General features: G+C 40.4%; 1 protein-coding gene and 2 long non-coding RNA genes across 4 annotated transcripts; 2 read left to right on the top strand and 1 right to left on the bottom strand.

Moving 5' to 3' along the window:
• Positions 1-519: 519 nt before the first annotated feature.
• Positions 520-1,384, top strand: LOC115591796 (uncharacterized). Its single transcript, XR_003986018.1, has 3 exons — positions 520-674; positions 1,121-1,209; positions 1,334-1,384. It is a non-coding gene; the product is annotated as an uncharacterized LOC115591796 (long non-coding RNA).
• A 2,599-nt stretch (positions 1,385-3,983) lies between these two features.
• LOC115590858 (uncharacterized) lies at positions 3,984-21,885 on the bottom strand. 2 transcript variants are annotated; one of them, XM_030432329.1, is made up of 7 exons: positions 21,869-21,885; positions 21,087-21,163; positions 19,316-19,428; positions 6,287-7,096; positions 5,567-5,636; positions 5,072-5,244; positions 3,984-4,913 (listed from the first exon to the last, which is right to left on the bottom strand). In XM_030432329.1, the coding sequence occupies exons 4-7, from the start codon at positions 6,938-6,940 to the stop codon at positions 4,800-4,802; spliced, it is 1,011 nt and encodes a 336-aa protein (XP_030288189.1). In that variant the 5' UTR covers positions 6,941-7,096; positions 19,316-19,428; positions 21,087-21,163; positions 21,869-21,885; the 3' UTR covers positions 3,984-4,799. The 2 variants fall into 2 exon arrangements, with proteins under 2 accessions (XP_030288189.1, XP_030288190.1); XM_030432330.1 differs by lacking the exons at positions 19,316-19,428; positions 21,087-21,163; positions 21,869-21,885 and adding an exon at positions 7,959-8,046.
• LOC115590859 (uncharacterized) lies at positions 10,063-12,429 on the top strand. The gene is made up of 3 exons (XR_003985845.1): positions 10,063-10,163; positions 11,390-11,478; positions 11,608-12,429. It is a non-coding gene; the product is annotated as an uncharacterized LOC115590859 (long non-coding RNA).
• Positions 21,886-23,513: the final 1,628 nt, after the last annotated feature.

Genomic DNA, 23,513 nt, shown 5'->3' with positions numbered 1-23,513 from the left:
ATATCCAGTGTTCACAGCTGTGCACTAAGCCATGACTTTGTGTGTCTTGATTAAGGACTATAATGACAGCATGGACTAACATGATGTGGTCACCACAACCAGAGACGTTGGTCTCCTGAGTGAAGACGCATCTTTCCACAGGCTTGTGGTGAGGACATGCAAAGGATCAACAAACAACAAATCTTATTTGATATACTTAACCAGAATAATTATGTTTAACATCTGAATGCTGTTTGATCAAATTTTAGGAAAGGGCTCAGCAAGCTGAACACCATAGAAAAGTCACTAGTGACCTTCATGTAACGTTCATCACTCAGGATAACGGTCTACTGCAACATCTTGAAGTGAGTTTGAAAATGGAATTTAAGTCACATAGTGTAACTCATTTTGGTCAAAATATATTTAAATGAATGATTTAAGTGAAACATTTTCTGTTAGCCTAGTGTTCGTACATTCATTTTGAGCATTCTCCTAAGAAATATATATATTTACAGGAGGTCATCGCATGAAAAATTACATCCTCATGGGCAACATCAAAGGGCAGGGTGATCATTTTCTTTGTGGAGGATGAGCAGCTGGACAGAGTGCTGGGCTTCTTCACAAGCCTGGTTGAAGCACAGACAACCAGATGTCACAATCACGTGGCATTTGATATGGATGTGCTTCTGCCAGAGGTAAATTATGAAACTTTTTTATGTATTATAATAACATTTTGTATAATTGTTATTATTGTCAGTCTTTAACTTATGGTTAATATTGTAATGGACTGAGCGGACATAATTCACCATTTGGTTAGTTTCTTTCTCACTGACAACAGACTCTTAGGCTAAGCACCTAGTAAGCGTCAGTGAGTAACCATGGCAACAGAGGCACCCGGTAACTCAGCTTAAGCGTCAGTGGGTTACCTGGCAACGGAGGAGATGAGGGGTTTTTAGCCGTTTTTCCAGCCGTTTAGCGAGTTTTGAGTTTGGTGGTTGAATAAACGACTGTTAGGTAGTCAAAGAGAGAAGTTGTTCGCCTCCTATTTTCTACAACTTCTTCAATATCTTGTTAACTGCAACATGACAGACAACTTAAATGTCTAAATGAAAGATGTCCTTTTGTTCACCTCATGACACAGGCAACAGTCCACGCCCTTTCAGCTGTCCATGCATTTTCCATTGACAGAGCGACAGAAGTGTATAAATGTGGACTGCAGTATGACTTGAGGTATGCTACATACATAAGGAGAGTGCTAATACCTATAAGTATTGTTTTTTACATTGTTTATGACAGCCTTTCTGTGTGAATTTCCTTTTACTAATCGCTATTTTCTTCCATTTTGTCTCATCAGTGAGAAACGGCTGTTGGCTCATTACATGACAAACAACATGAGCAAGCAGGCTCTAACAGCAACTAGAAACATATGCTGAAAAACTCAGAAGAGCTCTGGACTCTGAGGAGTTTTTGAAGACGCTTTAGTATGTATGTACGGATGAATTAAAAAATAGTCTGTGAAATGATAATGTTTTATTTTATTGCCAATAAAAGTTGTTGCTGGCTAATTCATTTGTCTCAACTTTTGTGTTTTGAGGTACATATTTTAAAGACCTGTGTATGGTCATATTTATAAATACATAAATACATTTTATTTGTGTCAAAGGGCGAGCAATCTTTTCTGTTAACCCATAAGAAATCATCACCTTAGAGTGATAATTATGGCATCTGATGTAGTAGGCCAAGCTCTGTGACAGTGTGGCTCTTAGAAAAACGGCTGGTGGAAACAACCTATTTTAAATGAAATGACTACGACTAATTATTATTATTATTGTAAATATTTTATTTTATTGAGTTTAAAAAATAACCTTGTGCACATACATTTGTCACTTATATAAAAAATGAAAAGTTGCATGCACCAGATTTAGCAGTCCTATATAATCTTTTATCAGATTAATCTTTTATCCCAATCTTTTATTTTTTTTATTACTTAACTTTCTATTTTTGTATATATTTATTGTTTCCAGCACATTGTTTGCATTGAAAAGCATTTAATGTGTGTGTTTAATGTTTGAATCAACCGTTAAAGTTGTTAAAAATGATCTGGTTATTGCTTTGTTTCCTTTGTGTTTGCTTTCTAAGTGCTCTGGGCCTCCACAGCCACCGTAGTGTTGTATGGGCGTGTTTTGTAGGGGGCGTGTTTTGTAATGGGCGTGGTTTGTAGCGGCTCTGGCTTGGCTGCGGTTGCAGCTAGACCCTTCTCCATCACTCACGCTCTGGTCAACCCGGAAGTTTAAAAACTCTTACAGGTCATGAACTCTCACACGCAATAAGAATTACTTTTCAACTGCTTTTAAAACATTCAGAACCCATGAAATTATAGAAATACTTTTTTTTTTTTTTGACATTTTAATATCTTGGTTATCTCAAAATATTTCATGCAAAGTTTAACTTCTTAACAACTGGAGTTTTATCTTTAACTTGTTCCCAGGAGAGAGAGAGAGAGAGAGAGAAAAGAATAATAAATAATCTTTTTTACATAACATTGGCCATTGCTAATGACATACACAGTAATTAATCTAGCATACTTTCATTAAATAAATCAATTCAAGCTAAAATATAAGGGTCTATAATTAAGCTATACTGAGCCTCATCTATTTATACCAGAGATTTTCTTAAAATGAAGTTAACACCTTTTAGAAAAAGGTCACCTGAGGTAAAACTCCCCCTGCAACCCTGATTTGCATTTGTATAGCTCACAGCATTTTCATTTACATGTTAAAGCCTCCCCTAGAATCAGCGGGAGGGGGGTCATGGGGGGACAAGGCCCACGTCAATTTCCGACAATTCACGGCAGTTTTCGGTGTTGCTTGCAAATTGCCGCGTGCAGTCACAAACCTGAAATTCCACGTCAATCTACAGTGCCGCATACTGACGAAAATCCCACTTTTCATGCAGTGTGGACTCTTTTGTAAAGATGACCTCTACTCCAAAAAGAGAAATGGGTCAAGATGAGAATAACTTGGGAGTCAACATTGTAGTAATCATAGTACATGACACTGTACCCAGGAACTCATGACCCTCAGGCAGGGTGGTGAAGACCTTGCCAGGAGCTAAAGGTCTTGTCCGGAGTGTTTTAGTTCAGGCATCCGGCAATCCATCAATAAACTCTGTTTACCTTTGGAAGCTGAAGCTTAACGGACGATGTCAATGCCCCAGTCCCACTGCTCTGAACAATATGCACACAATCAAATACATGCCCCCGCATACACACCAACCCTTTCATATGTCTATACAGACTTTTCCCAATGGACTGTATATGGCAGATATGCCACCATGGACACTTGCGAATGGACTTTAGGGGGGTTCACATGGGGCTTATGAAAATGTAATGATGTACTCATCAAACACATGCTGACATGATGATGGAAAGATGTGAGGTGTTAAATGCAAGGTCAGGTATTTTGGCATATTTTGTTACAGATTTCTGAGATTAAAGTCAGAATTCTGAGAATTCAGAATTCTGAGAAAAAGAATCTCAGAATTCTGAGAAAAAGAATCTCAGAATTCTGAGAAAAAAGTCGGAATTCTGACTTTCAGTCAGAAATTAATTAACTTAAAAAAAGTCCTGAAAAATGAACCTGAAAACATAGCTGCAATTTCTTTAATTTTTTTCAACAGAAAATCATAAATTCCTTTTAAATACACTATTACTGCATTCCCTAAGATGTTGTTGAACAATACTCAGTGGTTGTATGGAGATACCTAGTACGGTTTTATTGTAAATAAGATATCTTTAGACAAACCTCTTCTCTAAAAACAGCGAAATTAGGTCATTCCGAGTGAGTGATGGGTGTTATAATAGCCTAAAAGTTAAGAATGGTCACTCTAATGGTCATCATACTTGGAGAAGAAAAAAACTGGTGATTGTACTACATGACCATGTAGTCAGAATGTGTGTAACATCAAAGTCAAGTTAATCTAAAATTACAAATAGAGACACAAGCTTTAAATAGAACAATTTTATTGAAACAATAACACATTTAAATCAGTATCTTCAATGTAAATCAAAGCTTAAGATTGGAAAAGTATAATGAAAAAGTCATATGTGTAATAATAACGGTAAAAATCAATCATTTGATATTTATAGTGCTTAAGTGTTGAATGGATGAAGTAATACTGGTATGTCAAATGTCAGGTTCATCAGACACTTTTGGTGACACATTTTGACATTCTGCACAGCAGGTGCAGAACTCTGTACAGGGAAGACCAACTGAGAGGCACTGGCACTTTCCACTCTCTCCACAGTTGGGATCTTTGCAGTACAAATGGGTAATGTTTCTCACCTCCGTAGGTGCTGGGGGTTTTGTGAACAGGACTGGTTTTATGGCTTCCTTAGCTGACGATCCATCCCTTGCCAATAAGACTCCATAACAGCGGTTTAGGGATGTGACTGTGGCACCATATTGCTGTCTGGTACATTGCTCTTTGTACATGTTGTTCAAATGCATCTTCTGTTGGCAGCAGATTTGCTGAGGCTGCATCTGTAGTTGATGCAAGAATGAACCTCGTTCATCCAAAGTAGTGCACATCCGTCATTTTCTTTTTTCTTTTTTCCATAAAGCAGGAGTGCATATTCTCTTGCTACTGGCAAAGAGGCTTCCAAGCATGGAGAGAGTCCAAAATGGGCCAGATCTTTGAGCTCACTGAGGTGTGTCTTGAGCTTGGTAAACGCTGTATTCTTTCCTATCCTGTATAAACTGCTTGTTGTGTCGCAGCCAGTGAGTGCGTGACATGCTGGAAGACAGCTTGACATGTCTTTTTTAAGTTTTTGAGATATGGTGTTGATAGGGACATATCTCTCTCTCATTCCATGGCTCACCCCCTGTCGGGCAGAGCATTTCTTTCCATCCTCTGGGTTGGTCCTGACCAGAAAACTGTAAGCAATATCATACCAGTCAATAATAAAGAAGACTAATGCACTCAACCCAGTCCTCAAATTCCTCCTGTCCTGCAACTTTTAGCTCCAAATCTACTGTTGCACACCTGATTTAATTATAATACAGAAGTGTAACGCAGAAAGAAATTCAGTTGCCTCTGAACAAGCTCCAGAGTACACGCAGCAGCCTCCTGGTACTCCACATTGAACACATAGTAGCTTGCAAATCACGACAAAGGCATCTATAAAGTTGGCACTCCCTTCAAGCTTCATGATGACACCGCCTTCAATGGACAGCATCCACCTGGATGCTGTCATGATTGAATGTCCTGAAAATGAAAGGCCAAATTGTTACTCAATTACCTACAATATGTTATTCTGAAGGCAACCTTTTTATGTCAATAAAGTCCATGGACGACTATGCACCAGCAAAATGAACTTCACTACATTATTAATGGTACCATTTGCATATGACTGTTTCTACATATTCAATATTACAACAGTAAAGTTCATACAAAATTTGCACACAAAAACAAGTGTGTAAGTAGTAGTAGTAGTATGTATGTGCATGGTTGACAGTGCTTATGTCGGTGAAGCTGTGTGTGTGTGTGTCTCTACATAATAAATTGAAGTGGAAAACCATATACTTACCTAGCATAATGAGTCTGGGTGTGTCTGGGACCGGCTGATGTGCCTCGATGTCTGCCTGGGTTGCAGTGACCTATATTATAATAATAAAACAACATGAAGCAAAGTATTAGCACTGATTTGAAGTAATTACAGTGTCTCAGAAAACATGAGTATAATGAGAAATGTGGGTTCACTTATGGATGGCAGCAGGGTCCAGGTCTTTAAGTCCATCCATTAGTGAACACACATTCCTCACTATACTCGTGTTTTCTGAGATTGAATCCATCCCACACCCTGAAATCCATAGAGAATCTGAGTATTAGAGTTTGTTGGCTAAAAAGGCACAATAACTACAATTTTGAATGGCAAAATAATGTTCAAAACCTATAGCTACAACATGAATATGACATCTGAGCAGCGCAAGATATAAAATGTTGATCAAATATGGTCAGTGATAAATGTAGCTCTCATGAAACAAGGGGTGCACTTACTTTTACACAGCCTATTTTTCATTTATTTGAATTTTCTATCTTCTTTAAAATATCTAGAATTTTGTCATTGTACAGCCCTTGAGTTTTTGCATGACAAAATTCTAGATATTTTTATGAAGATAGAAAATTCAAATAAATGAAAAATAGGCTGTGTAAAAGTAAGTGCACCCCTTGAGTTTTTGCACAATCTTTTTAAAGGTACTGTAGGCAAATTGAACAATGGATGTGTTTGAGATAGAACAATACTTACATCGGCCAGCATGAACAGTGCCTCGGTCAGTCTTGAGAGAATGTCAATCCCAACCAGCTTTTCAAAGTGAGAACAGAGCCATCTTTTCTGGAAAAGAAAGGGCCACTCTTGCATAACATCATTGACTCTGAAAGGAGGACTGGAGTTGATGAATTGCCACTGCTTTAGGTATGTTATGTGCATGAGGTCATCAACCATCCCCCTCTCTGCCCCCCTGGGTCCTTCCTTCCTGTACCACGTGACCAACATCTGCCTCTTGACATCAAGAGAATCTACTGTCTCTCCTTCAGGCAGGTCATGAGGCTGCCAGTTGATGCAACTGTCCACTTGACTGCAGGTATTTTTGGGCTGGGACTGGGAGGCATCACCATCATTCTCGTTTGTCCTCTTTGGTCTTCGAATTCTTGAGAGAGTATTGTTCCTGTTGACATGTTCCACTCTTGTTTTGATCTGATTCAGGAGGGAAGTGTAACCACAGCCCAAGAGGCCTCCCTCATCTGTGACATCAGCAAAAGTTTTGGGATATTGAGCAACAACATTCTTGGCTATATGAGTACATTCGGCTCTGATGGGGTTTGGGCAGTGCATCCGGATTGCGTCCACAATAACTGTGATCATCTGTAATCTGTCGGACTGGGCTGCCCTCTGCTCCATAGAAATGGCCTGTCAGAGAGTTGGAGCCATTTTCTCCCAAGGCACATGAAAAGTGGTGATTAGGTGGACACAGGGCAGGGTGTGGCACAGGAGAAGGAGGTGAGGGTGGAGATGGAGATGGGGGCAGAACGCTTGGATGTGGCTCCAGGGCAGAAACTTGGGAGAAGACAAAAAAACAAAAGAAACTAAAATGAAGTCAATACATAACTCAATATATGTAACACAGCTGCATGAACACCCTGAGCCTAGATTAAATATACATGTCTTTTAAAATGTGTACTGTAATTGCACCCAATCAATAGTCATCATCATCCTCCCTATTATTATCATCATTACTTGTATCGTCATTCTCACGATAGTAAAGGGTGTTTTAACAGATGTTGAAGAGCAGAATTTACTGCCCAATACATATAGCTCTGACACAATTTTTTGGGTTGTTGAGATATGGAACAAAAATATTGTGATCAATGTGAACGCATTGGTACAGCAGAATATCAAATTAGAAGTGTCATAGGTCCGCTGATTTCACCCTTGGCTCTGAAACATACCATAAGGATGTTGCCACTTAGCCCAAGTTAATAGAGCATTTTATAAGTGTGGGGGAGAGTTACTTTTGAAACTACTTACTTATTTCTCTACTTGGCCTAAATAGTAGCTAGTTACTTTACTAAGTTAGTCTTTATTAAAAAGTAACTTGTTAAGAGTACTTTAATGTTACCTACTTTAAAATACCTCTTACTATCTTGACTGACCTGAACAAAATGAATTTCCCTAGTGGACAATAAAGAACATCTATCTATGTTATGCTGATGTCATCACTATAATTGTACCGATATCATGACTAATCATCACGTGTGGGACACAGCCTTAAGTAACAATCTGTTGTTAATCCGATTACTTGCCCCCAACACTGATTATAACTAAACTAAGTCTGTGGTGAGTGCATAACAAAGTGCATAGAAATATGCATTCAGCTGATTTTGACTGTTATCTCTAACTTTTTACAAAATTAGCGAACCTCTCCTCTGAAAGGCATCTATAAGTTTGCGACTCTGTAGGGGCATCAGGATGTCCTGGATGTCATCCTCCTTCACATAACTCAGATCTGCAACCTCTTCTATTCCAATAACCAAAAGCAGTTGCTCAACCAGTAACCTCAGCCAATCCTCATACAGCCTTGGAAGTGCTGCTGCGATTGTGTCCACAATTGCTTCAGGCATTGTAACACCTGCAAAATCAGACACAAATTGAGTGATGAAGTGCAACCACTGAAACACCACATAAGTGATAATGTGGTAGTGGGTAGTAGTGATGGGAACGAGACCGCATATGTCGAGTTCAAGTCAAGACTGAGTCTTTAAAGAGTCAAGACCGAGTCGAGACCGAGACCATAGGTTTTTAAATGCAGCCGAGACCGAGTCAAGACAGAGTCTTTTAGGTGGCAAGACCAAGTCGAGACTGAGTCTTTAAGGAGTCGAGACCGCATCGAGACCGATCAAAAAGAGCAGATTTTTTTTTCTTTGCTAGTTCACTGTTCAACCCACTCCAGAAGAATAACGTTAACTGCTGTGTGCAGTGTGTGCGTGTGTGACGTTTAGGCAAACATTGTATCAATATCTTTCAAAATCGTCCTTTGATGGTGGTATGATATGGTTATAATAAACGGATATATTCATGTATGTTCAAAATGTATCTGAAATTAAACAAATAAAATTCCAAATCTGAAAAGTTTATTGTAAAACAACTGTCACAGTGGCATGACATATGACATTCAAATCAAACAGCATTTTAGTAGCAACATAAATAGCACCAAATAAATTACTAAAATTCAAATAGTCTGCTGACCTGCAATAGGTTTTATCATTTTTGCGTTCTCCTTTTCCTGCTTACTCGAGAAAAAACTGGATCTCGTTGGAAGCGCGATGTATGCACAGATGAAGTTTGGGCAAAATGGCGGCTGCCATTCAATGTAGTTTTCATCACCACCACCGGATTATGTTTTATTTATTTCATTACAGCACGTCCCCTAAACGTTAAAACGTAATCGACACGAATGAGCAAAAGAACAATGAACAATTTGGGGTCGGGGGGGGGGGGGGGGGGTTGATAAATGACACTTAAATATTAAATCTGTGTCTATAATAACCAGACCCTGACATGTAAATGTGACATCTGTCTTGATTCGTTTAATTAAAATATAATATAATATTTATAATAGAAGCCTACTGCAACTGTACTTTTGTTTTTACCATTAAATGTTATTTTATACATTATCATATTTTATAATGTTCTGTCATGGACTACATCACTCATCGCGTATCAGGAGTAATCAACGTTTATAATCATCAGAGAACGTTACAGACATTGTGTTTGGTTGCTCTCCGTTTCCAGAGAATTCACAGTGAAGCTGGAGATGTTTGTGGCATTTTCATCCCGGATTTTTGTGAGGAGGGAATTAAACGCCTGTCCCAAACAAACGCCTGGTCTGTTAAGTGATTGAGACAAATACATTGCTGGATATTATTTGGTATTTTATGGTAGATCTCGCCTAATCAGCACGAGCTGAACAATAAATCTAACATAGCAAGAGAGGCGGGACTTAAGGCAGAACAGCCAATCATCAGCCGGTCAGTCCCAAATCCGGTGTCATGTTTGAAGCAGCAACAGGAGAGGGAGGGGGAGAGGAGGCAGCAGCAGCGAGCGCAGACACAGAGCGGCCGGAGAAAGTGACTCCTGCCGAAGTAAGGCGTTTGTGCAAAACTGCAGAAAAAGTGTGGGTGTTGAACCCTCTCACCGGGAAAAGTGTGGGTGTTAAAACACACACATCCCCCACGGGTGCGACGCCCCTGGTTGAAATGAAATCAGCGGTGACGGGCTAGTTGTTTTGGTAGCGGCTAAATTAGCATGTCGCGATACTTTGTACAGGGGATCACTGCTCCGCCGAGTAGATGCGCAGAGGATTAAATAGCGCTTGTCCGGTCTGCTAACAACAAGGTTTCTTTTGCCAGTTACTGTGATTAAACGAGAGGGGTCTGTCTGCAGCCTGCAAGAGAGGGGCGTAACCTGTAGTGGGTGTAACGTGTAGTGTGGGCGTAACGTGTAGTTGTGTAAATCACGTTGAACCACGCGAGATGTAGAATGAGACCCGCCAAAAGCAAGAACAGAACAGGGAAATACACAAGAGATGTCTCAAAAACGAAAAAATGGCGATCGTATCCAGACTGTAAGTGTCCTTATATTTTATTTAGTTAATGTAACACACGTATACAATTGCTGCACATAGTTATATTATTACCCGGGGCGATGAACTAAGCAAGTAAGCTATATATTTTATCCACAGTATTAAATATTATTGGGCAGACAGAACGAGGCTAGCCCGTTGCTGTGGAAACTGAACCAAACAAGGTAACGTTAGCAAGATGGAGGGGGTTCAGAGGGGGTTACTTAAGTAGAATTACTTCATTGATACCAGGCTGGGAACTTATTTACCTGCCCGTTTGGTAAATGACATGCAATGTAAATGTATGTATTTCTATCCTAAACGATCCTAAAAGGTTGACCCAAGTAGATAAATCTAAGCTAGAAATTGTGGCTGTTGTAATATAACCAGAAATAACTTGAAAATTGTGACTCCGCTGTAATATTAACCCGCTAATTCAAAAACATTACTTTTAGCGTGGTCTAGTGCAGCAATTTAAAATTAGTAATGACATTAAACCGGTAACTTTGATAAGGATCACCAGCTCGACTGTGACATTCATGTGCAATATTAGTATTATGGAGAGCTTGACCACAAGCATTTGTGTTGTGCCGTGATTAGTTTGTTTGAGGTTGTTGTTCAAATTTACAGTAAAACACAAACCTACACAGTTTCAAGCTATCATAACCGGGGATCTTCTGTCAGCATGGGAGCACGGGAAGGAGAGGCCCACCCTTTATTTTGAGGATGAACCACTTGACCAAGTTGTCTCCTTCCTGTTCTTGGTCATAAGGGAAATGCCAAGGGCGAGACAGCTGACAGATTGGGTTGCTTTAATTTTTGATGTCCTTTTGCCAGAAGTATGACATGATTGTTTTGTTTACATACATTTATTAATATTGGCACTGTGCTTCATATTGTACATACTGGTTTTTCATATCACACCTCACACTTGATAGATAGATAAATGATAGATGAAAGAACCTTGAAATGGAACAATACAGATGTGTAATATTAAAACCTTCCTCATTTTTTAATGCTTGTGGGGTGCTTGACAAACTCAAAATTGTTCAGAGCATTCAGACCTGTGTTGTAGAATATTCCTTTTTTTTACTTTTGTCAAATCTTACATAGCCTATTGCACTCTAAGAGCGTCATAAGGATGTGATATCAAACTAGACATAACATAGTTAAAGGCTACATTCAGTTGTCTGTTTTCTAATTTAACACATGTCAATAATCCTGTCCAGGTGACAGTCTACACCCTGGTTGAAAAGTACACATTGACAGTGCCAGAGGCTGTGGCCAGGTTCAGAAGGGGCCCACAATATGAACCATGGTAAGATTAATATATAAAGAATTGATGATAGACATATTTCAATGTGTAATGAAATATACCCATTCTCATAAAGAATATTGCAACATCTACTTGAAACCTTTCATTTAATGTTTGTTCTTTTTTTGACAGTGAATTGGAAATGATGCAAGCTGACTTGATGAAACATTTATCAGAGGATGCAACAGAGAAGCTACAAGCCTATAAAGATAGAATGTGAAGAGCCCTCTCCTCTGAGGCATTTCTTAGCCAGCTATAAGGTGTAATATCTTCAAAGATTTACTTTTCTTTTTCTTTTGACTCCTCCAAGGAAATGTGTCACAGCCCTACGGGGGCCTCTAACCATTCTCTTCTGTTTAACTCAAAACTGTAGTAAATGGTGCATTTGTTGGGGACTGTTTTCTGCGGTGGAGTAATACACAGTGTGTGTTAGACTAGAGCAGTGCACACTTACAAACTGTAGAGTATGTATCAAATGTGAGTATGTGTGCATACATATGTATAAACTTAAATTTTATACAGGATATTGTAATCGTTTTGTAATGTATATGCAATTGGTCTGTTTCATTTCATAGTTCCATCAGCATCATTTGGCTCCATAAAACTTGAGACAAAATGCTGAAAGGCATTACAGTGTGCATCACTGCCTGAGTTGGATGTAAAGAAAAAAAGAGCTAATCCTTGCATTTGAACAGCTATGTTATTAACTGCTTTATAAGTGTCCAGTACAAGCAACCGTTCATCAGGTACCGGTACATGACATTTAACTGTTGATGCACTTTGTTAAAGTCAAATCACACAACACTTAACAAGTATTTCCTAACAGGAGAAGCATTTATATTTACACAAGTCTAGGCACTACCATGCTCGCAAGCAGATGTTTGTCAGCAGACCATGTTCTCTCTGTCATGGCAGTCAAAGAACTAATAAAAAGCTGATTTATAAACATTTAAATCACTTGTGCATTGTGTGTGTGTCCAAGCCTGTGTGTGCGTGCCTGCAATCACGAGTGTGCGCTTGTGTCTAGGATGGGGGGCACAAAAAAAGTATTTGCACCAGGGCCTATCACCATGATGTTAAGCTACTGTGGCAGACAATCTAAATAATGTTGCATCAGAAAGTCGGAGTGTGGCCGAAGTGAAAGAAAGTGGTCAGACATAAAAGTGGAAGCAAAACAGCGCCTGTCATCACACAGGCAGAGCGTCTGTGTCACGGGCGGGGGAACGGCCACCGGAGCTCACCCCGCTGGATGAAAAACTGGTGGGGATCATTGGGGAATCCCTCCTGAGTGACGTGGTGACGGAGGTGGAGGGGGACACCAATGCCCCTCGTGCCCTCCAGCGGCTGTGTCCTTACAGATGCAGTCCTGCAAATGCAGAGAAACACCATCACTGCAATAAATGATGTTTCCAGGGAACTGCGGGAGATAAAAAATGTCTTTTCCGAGTTAAACACCACCATGAAGGAATTTATTAAATGATTGTTTCGTATTTGTTTCCATATCTGTATTTTCACAAGCGACGCATCACATCCAAACGCTGGCGCACGGCACGTGTGAGAATTAACCTGATTGACTAACAGTCCTTCAGACTAATAATATAAGATAATTATAGTCTTTATATTTACATAGCAAGAAAACACAGATACAAAGTGCTTTATGTGTTATGCATTGAAAACGGAGATGAAACGAAATTGCAGAATGTGAGGAGATTTTGTTTTTTTTTAACCATTTCTTGCAAATAAACTGTTCATATATGAGAGGTAATATTACTATTTATTTGACACGATCAGTATCAGTTTCACACAGTTTCTCCCGTTTCTTTCTTCTGCCATCAGTGGCGCTTCTCCTTACCCCAGTTATGTGCCTACGCATGGGTCAGAGTTTGCGTGGAGGACCGCACATTTTCCCGTCAACTTCTCTTTTTATAAATCCCACGGTGTGCGAAGAGAGTGGCGTATGCCTTCTAAATAAGTCCCCTGGCCAACAAGATCACTGGACAAAAACAACTTAAACTCCAGGACTCATACAGGTGACAATAAAAAAAGGGCTTTCCTGATTTATCAGGATTCCACTCATCCCCTCCACTCAGCATTACAGCTGCTGCAGACTGGCCATACAAATGGCCAAGAAGAATGGCAAAAAAGTCAGTCATACCATCAGCTGTCGCCCTCTGCAATAAGGAACTGTTCAAATAAATGTACACACATGCTTAACACATACGATTTTAATTCACACGTTGTTTTTAACACATAAATGTTTCGCTATCTTACTCACACCCACACAAGCAATGACATTGATATATTTATTCAATTAATCCATTTACTCATGAATTCTGGTCTCTGACAGTGTCTTAAGTGCCTTTTTACTCGTTTACCACTAAAACAAATAAACAATAGAAAGACTACATCTATTATAGGGCAAAGATTGCGTAGACATTGACGTTTGTGCCGCTGGACCGTGGTCAAACTGTAGTAGTACCTATTTAGGCTCATGTCCCTTTAAGAAGCGTGCATAGTGGGCGTAACCTGTAGCTGTGACGTAACTACAGGTTACGCCCACTACAGGTTACGCCCCTCTCTTGCAGGCTGCAGACGGATACAGTTGGGATTAAACACGAGTTGTTTAATGTTCACAATGTATCGTTTTTCATGGGAAAAATGAGGTGCGTCCCCGGGACGCATGGATAGTGAGTTTAGTGCGTCCTTTCAGATTTTGGTCTCGGTCTAAAATTACGAGTCCCCCTCCTTCCAATGAAGGGCGAGACCGAGTCAAGACCGAGTATTTTTGCTTTGGAAACCGAGACGAGACCGAGTAAGCAAAACATGGTCTCGAGACCGGTCTCGAATCCAAGACCGGACTCGAGTACTACAACACTAGTGGGTATTAGTCAACTAGACTGTCTATGTCCACACACGTAGTCCCCCTCTGGAGTCAGGCAACAAACACCAACATCAATCAGTAACACAGACTGGTGCTTCTCCACAATCAGGTGCACTCTGCTTTGATCAAGTAAAATTAATACAATTTACCCAAACACAATTCCACTGTCACCATCTGCAACTGCCACAACCAGCCCCTTAGAATATTTAGCATTCTTGTACACTACAGCAGCCAACTCTGTAGTGTTTTGCCTATTGGCCAACGGCCTGCTGAGTGCCTGCTGAATCCCGTGACTATAGAGCTTCTCTTCAAAGTTGCTTGCTAGTCCTACTACTTGAATGTTTGGAAGAAACAGCTGTCCTGTGCTTAAGTAAGCCTGCAATAATTGGTGCCTTTCTGCCATTGAGCTGCACAGATTTTTGAAGTTGCGCAGTCTCCTTGCACACTGTTTGAAATAGCAATGCTTGCTTTCAAAGCGTAGGGTCCAATGGAGCTAAATCGGGTCAAATGTTTTTATACTTGAAAAAAGTAAAATTTTAAACTGAAATTTCAAGTTTTGATCTTGAATTTTGAAAAAATATATCAACATATTCAAAATAAAAATAAATGTACAAAAAAAAAATGTCAGCTTAAAAATAATTATGATCAACTCTGGTAATTCTTTTGAATAAATCATTTATTTTCATTTTTCACTTTCATATGTTTTGATATTTTTGCATGTTTTATCTTTTCAGATTCAGATCGTAGTTTTTTTTACAGTTTCAGATCTTGCTTTTTCAGTTTCAGAGTTTTGACCCTGATCTAGCGTGGGGGTGTGGCATCAACTGAGAGGGGAGTGGCATCATGACAGACAGCTCAACCAAAAGGCTACAGACCTCCCCCTGTCATGTTGCCTTCAGGGAACGTGGGATCTAAAACGATTCAGCTACACCACATGAAACTGCTGTCGATGACAACCTTCCATTTGCACACCATGCACGAATATCCTGCACGGCTAAAAGTGTTTTAATTTCCAAGGCTGTTTAGATGTGAGATGTGGAAGCTGTTTTAGGCAGTACTGAGGACCAGTTGTAGTACAGGAGCGACAAAATCACGCCAAATTGTGCACAGACACCCACATTTGAAGTACTGAAATGTCCGATTTCCACATAGCACTGTGAATGCCTCGCAGTGTCCGCCAGCAATGGCATCTGGTTCTGCTGGCTCACCTGCTGGACCCAGCACACAGGTGAGAAAAGTAAGGTTGGGGAATCGTGATAAATATCAAAATGAGACGTTGTTGTTCTTTTACCGTTAATATAGCAACTGTTGCTACAGTAGGGTTCTTTTTTGTTAGCATCAAGCTTAATTCTTCTTTTGTTTAGCCTATTATTTATTTTTCTGCCTCTGTCATCTCGCCTGTAATACATAAGCAGAGCATTGACGTCCACACACACACACAGTTATGACCCTGGGGGGGGGGGGGGGTTTGCTCACCCTGAAGCCTATTTTCGTTTGGGTAGATAAATTCCCTTATTTTGGACTGCATTTCCGTTTGGAGGTTATTCTTGCGAGTGGGAAAAAGGGAGAGACCACGATGTTATGTTCTGGTATACCCTAGGCTGGGGCATAAAACACACACACACACACACACACACACACACACACACACACACAAGAAGCTGGTGTAAGAATATAAAGTTATGTTGTTTATTCCAGGATCAACTGAAAAGAGAATGCTTACCAATTCACTACTTAAAAGATGTCAGAAACATTGTACGTTGTTACAAAACGACCTCTCATTTTGATATTTATCACGATTCCCCAACCTTACTTTTCTCACCTGTGTGCTGGGTCCAGCAGGTGAGCCAGCAGAACCGGATGCCATTGCCAGCGGACACTGCGAGGCATTCACAGTGCTACGTAGAAATCGGACATTTCAGTACTTCAAATGTGGGAGTCTGTGCACACTCTCGCGTGATTTTGTCGCTCCTGTACTACAACTGGTCCTCAGTACTGCCTAAAACAGCTTCCACATCTCACATCTAAACAGCCTTGGAAATTAAAACACTTTTAGCCGTGCAGGATATTCGTGCATGGTGTGCAAATGGAAGGTTGTCACCAACAGCAGTTTCATGTGGCGTAGCTGAATCGTTTTAGATCCTACGTTCCCTGAAGGCAACATGACAGGGGGAGGTCTGTAGCCTTTTGGTTGAGCTGTCTGTCATGATGCCACTCCCCTCTCAGTTGATGCCACACCCCCACGCTAGATCAGGGTCAAAACTCTGAAACTGAAAAAGCAAGATCTGAAACTGTAAAAAAAAACTACGATCTGAATCTGAAAAGATAAAACATGCAAAAATATCAAAACATATGAAAGTGAAAAATGAAAATAAATGATTTATTCAAAAGAATTACCAGAGTTGATCATAATTATTTTTTACCTAAAAAAAAACTTTTTGTACATTTATTTTTATTTTGAATATGTTGATACATTTTTCAAAATTCAAGATCAAAACTTGAAATTTCAGTTTCAAATTTTACTTTTTCAAGTACAAAACATTTGACCCCGATTTAGCTCCATAAGGGTCCAAAGTCGAATTAGAGGGCCAAAATGCAGAATGAGGTCTGGATAGTGCACTAAATAGTGATGTTTGGCTTTTAGTGAAGAGTCAGGGAACATGGTACTTTTGAAGTGTATATATTCTTCAATGAGAATCATTAAGTACGCAATCTGGCCATGGCTGATTTTTGGCTGAAATCAGCTCGACTATTTCCCTTAGTTTTAGGCACAGTTGCCAAACTTGGTTGTCAACTGGATTCTTAATACGATCCCCAATGTGAAGAGGAAGCAATCGCAAAAAGCACCAGTTCTGTGCTGCATGACCTCCAAGTTTCTCCCCCTTTTCCTTAACTTTACATGGCCTGTTGTTGGAATCACTCCCTGAATATGTGAACTGTACCTGTTTAACTGGACATATGTAAAGTGTTTCTCAACATTTACAAGATGGCTAATGTACATTGCCAAGTCAGACTACCCCCTCAAACAGGTAATGGCCCAAACAAGGAGGGAGACCTGGACTACACACATGAAAGTGTTTCAGGTTATTGAAAACAGAATCAAATTTGATTCTGTTGACCAAAGCTTGGTCACCACCAAGTTGCTCAACACTCTCTCTGTAGTTTTCAATTGTCCTCCTGGGGCCTACTTTTTCAGGTTGTTTCTGAAATGTATCCCTGTCTATCAAGCAGTAACGGCAGAAGTACTTGCTTCTGCTAAAATGTGATTCAAGATTGTCCCCTGATATGGCTACCAATGCTCCTTTCAGACGGCTATCATCCTCGGTTTCAAAACCCACCTCTCTCAAATCCTTCAAATCAGCTAAAAGAGGGGAGAAAATTGTCTCTTGCCCAAAGAAACTAAAGACTTCCTCGTTGCAAAGTAGTACTAATTGCATTGGATCAACACATTAGCGATTGTGGGGTAATATTTCACCAAGGGTCGAGTACACTGCCAGTATTTTATGCTTCTTTTTACCAGATCCGAGAGGATTGACTACCTCAAATGAATCCTGATACAGAACTATTGACAAAGATGAGGGTGATTCTTTTAACAAAGGATTGTCTTGGATGGTTTTTCCATCCATCACATCTGTCAAAACATCTGTCTGAGAGTCTGACATCTGCTTCATCTTCAGTGGGGGTTCTAGACCAGTTTTAATAGGGGGGCCATGTTGGGGCCAGCTTTTTTGTTAGGGGGCACATACAACCTGGAAAAAAAGATAAATCCCTCATTCAGACAAAACAGTGTTTACAATTTCAGCAATTTTGTTTGGGTAGTAAACTGCTGAGACACTTTATTTCTGCCTTTCCCTTCAAAACAAAATCATTGCAAGAAATCTGTCATTGTATTATTGATGCAGACTCCCTGTCAGGGGGGCCACAGGGGGGGTCCAGACTCGGAGTTACGGGGGCACTGGCCCCCCCCCCCCCCCGAACCGCCCCTGTTCATCTTTGTCTGTCTGTACTGGTCTTTCAATACTGACTGACTGAGAAGAGACTTCAGTGTGTCCTTGATAGGTACGTACTGAAAGAAATGTTCCCTGCCAGCTGCATCTGCACCTAGATAGATCTGAGTGGGCTCAACGTAGCTGAAAGACTTCTTAAAAAAACGATTTCCTCGTTTGGTCTGATCTCATAGGCCCTTCTTGGCACTCTTTAAAGAGATCTTCCTTAGACACATCATCAAGTATCTGACTAATTTCACTGTGCTGCAGGTTCAACATAGTTAACTTCTCACTAACCTTTGAAAGTACAAACTTCATGCCAGAGTTGTGCACCTCCTGAAATTCCTTTATGATTGTTTGAATAGTGCTAGCTGGAAGAAGCATTTTGGCTTGCAGTTTAAGATAGAAAAGAGCTTGTTCAAAAACTGACTTTGGCCAGGCACAGTATCCTGCTCTGCATCTTGCACATCAGGTACAGCTTCAGGGAACATTTCATCAGGCAATGTGCACTGCTCATTTTGCTGGCTGTCAGGTAGAGTGTGACTTCTAGTTTCATGGTGTGAAATGGATGGGCTCTACTTAAGTGAGAGGAAAAGGTTGACCTAACCCGGAAATATTTGGCGCACCCTGTGTAGGGACAGGTCACCTTTATACCATCCCTAATATGCCATTTCATGTGTGCACAGAGACTTGAAAAAAACTGTGCTCTGAAATTTGCAACCCTCTACCTGGCATGACAATACAACATTCTGGGGTTGAGCTCTAATTTCAATTGGCGCCATTTTTGCTTTGCCATGGTGCCGATACATATGAGATTTAAAAGATTGAAATCTCCTAAAAATGCAAGGGTACTCAGATATACCACATGCAAAACAGTGATTTGCCACATTCTTGTGTACTTTTGCATGTGTGGTGAAAGCATTTAAGACAGAGGTTGAGAAACTGCATGACTTGAAGTTGTAGCTGGACATACTAAAAGCAGGGATGACTTTGGCGGACTGGACTTCCGGCCTGGGAACCCAGTGGGGATCGCACCACTCACTGATGATCACAACAGGAATGCAATGGTGAAACTCAGATCACACACTGTAACACAGAAAACACACAAAGACAAGTAGGACAAAACCTGTAAGCCACATTACCAAGAGAGATTGACAGAGAGTGCAAGAGAGAATGGTGAAAGACATTTCTGTAGCAAAACAAAATACAAAAATTTTTGAAGTTTAAAGGGATAGTTCGGGTTTTTAGAAGTGGGGTCATATAAAGTACATATATATAGTCGGTCTGTTCTCTACCGTAATTGCCGATCAGCACAGCCTCAGTTTGGAGAAGTAGAGAGCCGCTCCAGCCCAGACGCTCAGCTTTGTACTACAGTGAACGGTGCCCAGATGCAACGCAAATTTTAACCACCTAAAACAAGACCCACCCAAAAAAATCTATGTGTTAAAGTGTACGTTTTATAGAGAAAATTCACACCACTTCTCATCACCGTCAGACCACCCCTTCTTTTGGCACTACTTTTCTCAACCATAGAGCCTCCGTATCCCTACCCATTAGCGCAACTAGGTCTTGCTCTGTATGACGCTCACAGATAATGCTTAGGGATACGGAGGTTCTACGGTTGAGAAAATGTAGTGCCAAAAGAAAGGGCGATCTGACGGCGATGTAAAGCGATGTGAATTTTCTCTATACAACGTACACTTGAACTGATATAGATTTTTTTAGGTGAGCCTTGTGTCGTATAATGACTTCTCTTTTCTCCGTTGGTCCAAAAGATTTCAAAGATCAAAAAGTCACCAGGAGTCTTCAAGGCTGAGTGCAATAGAACTTTATTTGCCGGCAAAAAAGAGCGGGATCAGACACAGACAAAATCTGTGAAAAAAACAAACTGACCCGTGGCTCAAAGCCCCGAACAGCCTCTTTTAAACACAGAGAAGTGGGTGTGTCCGTTCGGACAACATGGCCTCAACCAATCATTATTCTGCTTAATTTCTGCTGACACTGTTATTTCTCTATGGAAAAGTACCATATTTCTTATGGAAAATCCCCCTACCTCTAGTGGAAAAATCCTGCATTACCTTCTGCGCTTGCGCGAAGATTGGTGTACGTGCAGAACTGCATGTCGACCAGTTGCACCTCGCCTCGCTTTGTTTTTTTTCCATTGGGGCTTTCTCTGTGCCGCTATCACCGGCTCTTAGAAACTCTGGCCTTGAGGCCCTCAGGTTTTTGATAATTCACTCCCCTCCTTGATATATCCCATTATATCTGACCACTCTTGGCACTGCATTTTTAAACATAATGAAAGTGTTACATATTTGGTTATATGATGTAATTCTTAGATTTGTGGTTACATTTTCACACTTGACATCATCTGACTATAGCAGCTTTAAACAGTAGAGGCACTTTTCAGTCAGCTGGTGCCCAGTAGTATGTTTCAGCAACTCTTTCACACTTGTTACCCTTTGTTTCTTACTTTTATCATTATAACAGTTATTATCAGTTACCATTAGTCACTATTTACTAACTGTGGTTATTTTATACTGACTACTATCTACTTACTATGGTTATTTTACACTACACTTGTTTTAGGTAATTAAATTTCACTTTTTCTCTGGACCCGTTCACTGCAGTACAAAGCTGAGCATCTGGGCTGGAGCGGCTCTCTACTTCTCCAAACTGAACTCCACACTTCAAAAACCCGAACTATCCCTTTAAAAACCTGTATAATTATGGCTGATACTTACAGAAAAATGATAAACCACAGGAACGCCTTGTGGTAGGGATGCCCTCCTCAGGGTGCAAAGAATGGACCAGTGTAGAACTATGAGAAAGCAAATTAAATTTGATTCCATGGTATGTTAGGCTAATACATCTCTGTGTGTCAAGTGGCCCTCACACTTATGAGGTTTAAACTGCAGCTTCCCCCACTTGAAAAGGCAGCTTGATTCAGAAGATTGACTGGAATTCACTCAATGACCAAGATTCAGCTTTCTTTCTTTTCTTTCTTTTTATTTGAAAAGTTGCCAAGGCCAATACCAGGTGAAAAACCTTAAACACAAACACCGATAGAAGGTCAGGAAAAATGTAACCCAAGAAACCATAATCAAGCAAAATAACCCAAAATCAAATACTTAATTTTTACAGTACTATAAATTAATCTTGAAAATAAGTGGAAAATACCCATATTTAGACACCCCAAATTAATTAACTACATTTTAAAGCAGTATCTGATGATGATTTTAACCTTACAAATTTTGTCAGCTTTTAACTTCCATAAATACACACATTATTTATCAAATTACTTTTAGCTGTCTATACGCCAACCGTCGTTGTATGTCAATCATCCGCCTAGGTCCCTCCCACAACTTCCTGTTCCTCAACAACCAAACTTGCTGCTTAGACACTTTCATGACAAAAGCCAGTTTTTACCGTTTCTTCTTGCACCAGACACAAAGCAAACATCTCGGCAATGTTCGCGAAAAAGCGTGGCGGACATTATTTACCCTAAGTCCGGTTTTGGACGTACCGATGTGTCCGGTCCGTCGCCTCGGGATGTGGGCCCGGATTGCGGCTAGCTACACACGAACATCCACAGATTCTGATTCCACTTTGTTGTCCGCGCGTCTCCGGATCTCCTCAGACCCGAACAGACTCAGTCCGGACTCGTTTAATCTCATTAATTCACAACAGTCAGTTTAGATGCACAGAACAGAACAGAACGGGACGTAACCGCCGGCAAAATCCCGGTCCAGCTGCAGGTATAAATCCGCTTGTTTCTTCAGGTATGTCGTGGGCTTGAGCTCTGCAGTGATTGGCTCTGGTGCGTGTGTGGCCACGGTGTGCAGTGATTGGCTCTGGTGCGCACGTGAAATAATTTATTCACGGTATCATTGCAGTCCAAGCAAATGCTTACATGCACACCACTGAACCACGCAGCAGCCATGTTGAAAGTCTCAGGTCAGTGTGATCCTGATCCGCAGAGATATTTGACTAACAGAAACACACACACACACACACACACACACACACACACAGACAGACAGAGATTCCATGCTTTTATAGAAAGATATTAATAATTTAAATTTACATTTTACATTTACATTTTAGGGCATTAAGCAGACTAAGTTTGTATTATTTATTTTGCTAATTAGTATTAGTAATTATTAATTGCTACTGTAATAACCAAACCTGATCACCTTTGTACCCCAATAAAGATAATCAGCATTTGTATGGAAGAGTTTGTGTGTCACAGCTGTAACACTGGCAATAAGTACATATGTGAATCAAACATATAGCACATGGTCATACAGTTAGAATTGGCAGCAGTCAGAGGAAGCTCTCACAGAATGCACAGCAACATACAGCAGCATAACAGAACTTGTTCCTGCTCTGTGTCTCTAATGAGAAAGAGGAAAGAATCCCCACGTCCGCATCTGAACTGCTAACTAATATGTTGCAAACCTCTGCACTGGTTGTTTCGCAGAGTCTTTGCTCTAATTATTTTTATTGCAACACAGTTTGAGTTGAAATAGTAACAAACAAAGCCACTGCCTACATTCCTTGCGCATGGAATCCAGTTGAACAGAAAGTCCTTGAAGTCGGCGTTACATGTTATCAAATTGTCAATCACAGATGCTAGGCAACACCCAGTGAACAAACACTGTGGAAACTTTCCCATGTGAGGCATGATGCTGGCTGCACACCATCAGCCCTATTGCACAGAACTAAGGACAAGGTAAAAGATGTCCTGACATGTCGGTTGATGACAGATTTAGCTGTTGACACAGGACTATGGCGTCTGTAGAACAACAAAACAAGTAATGAAAGTTTTTAGGAATATGAACTGCAAGTTAGTGATATGAGGAAATCCAGTCCTCCATTCCTGACTCCACAAACTACTTTTCTGCCCCCATTCACTTTTCCTTCTGTGATCAGCACTGCTGATGAAAACAATTTAAAAAGCTTCCCTGTATTCTGTGAACAGTGTGGACTTTGTTTGAGCCACTGAACTAAGCTATCACATAGTGGTACAGGTTTCCCATTACAAAAAGGGTCATGTGTCAGCCAGGTAAACAGTGGTAAAAGGGTGGGACTGAGGCTGGGCAGAGAGACAGAAGGAGGAATGAGGAGGAAACCGCCTGCAAACAGAGACCGCAGTGACCTGGCAAGCT

This window comes from Sparus aurata, chromosome 11 (genome assembly GCF_900880675.1).
Source record: "Sparus aurata chromosome 11, fSpaAur1.1, whole genome shotgun sequence".
Taxonomy (NCBI): Eukaryota; Metazoa; Chordata; class Actinopteri; order Spariformes; family Sparidae; genus Sparus; species Sparus aurata.
This window is presented reverse-complemented; position numbering and strand designations above follow the sequence as displayed.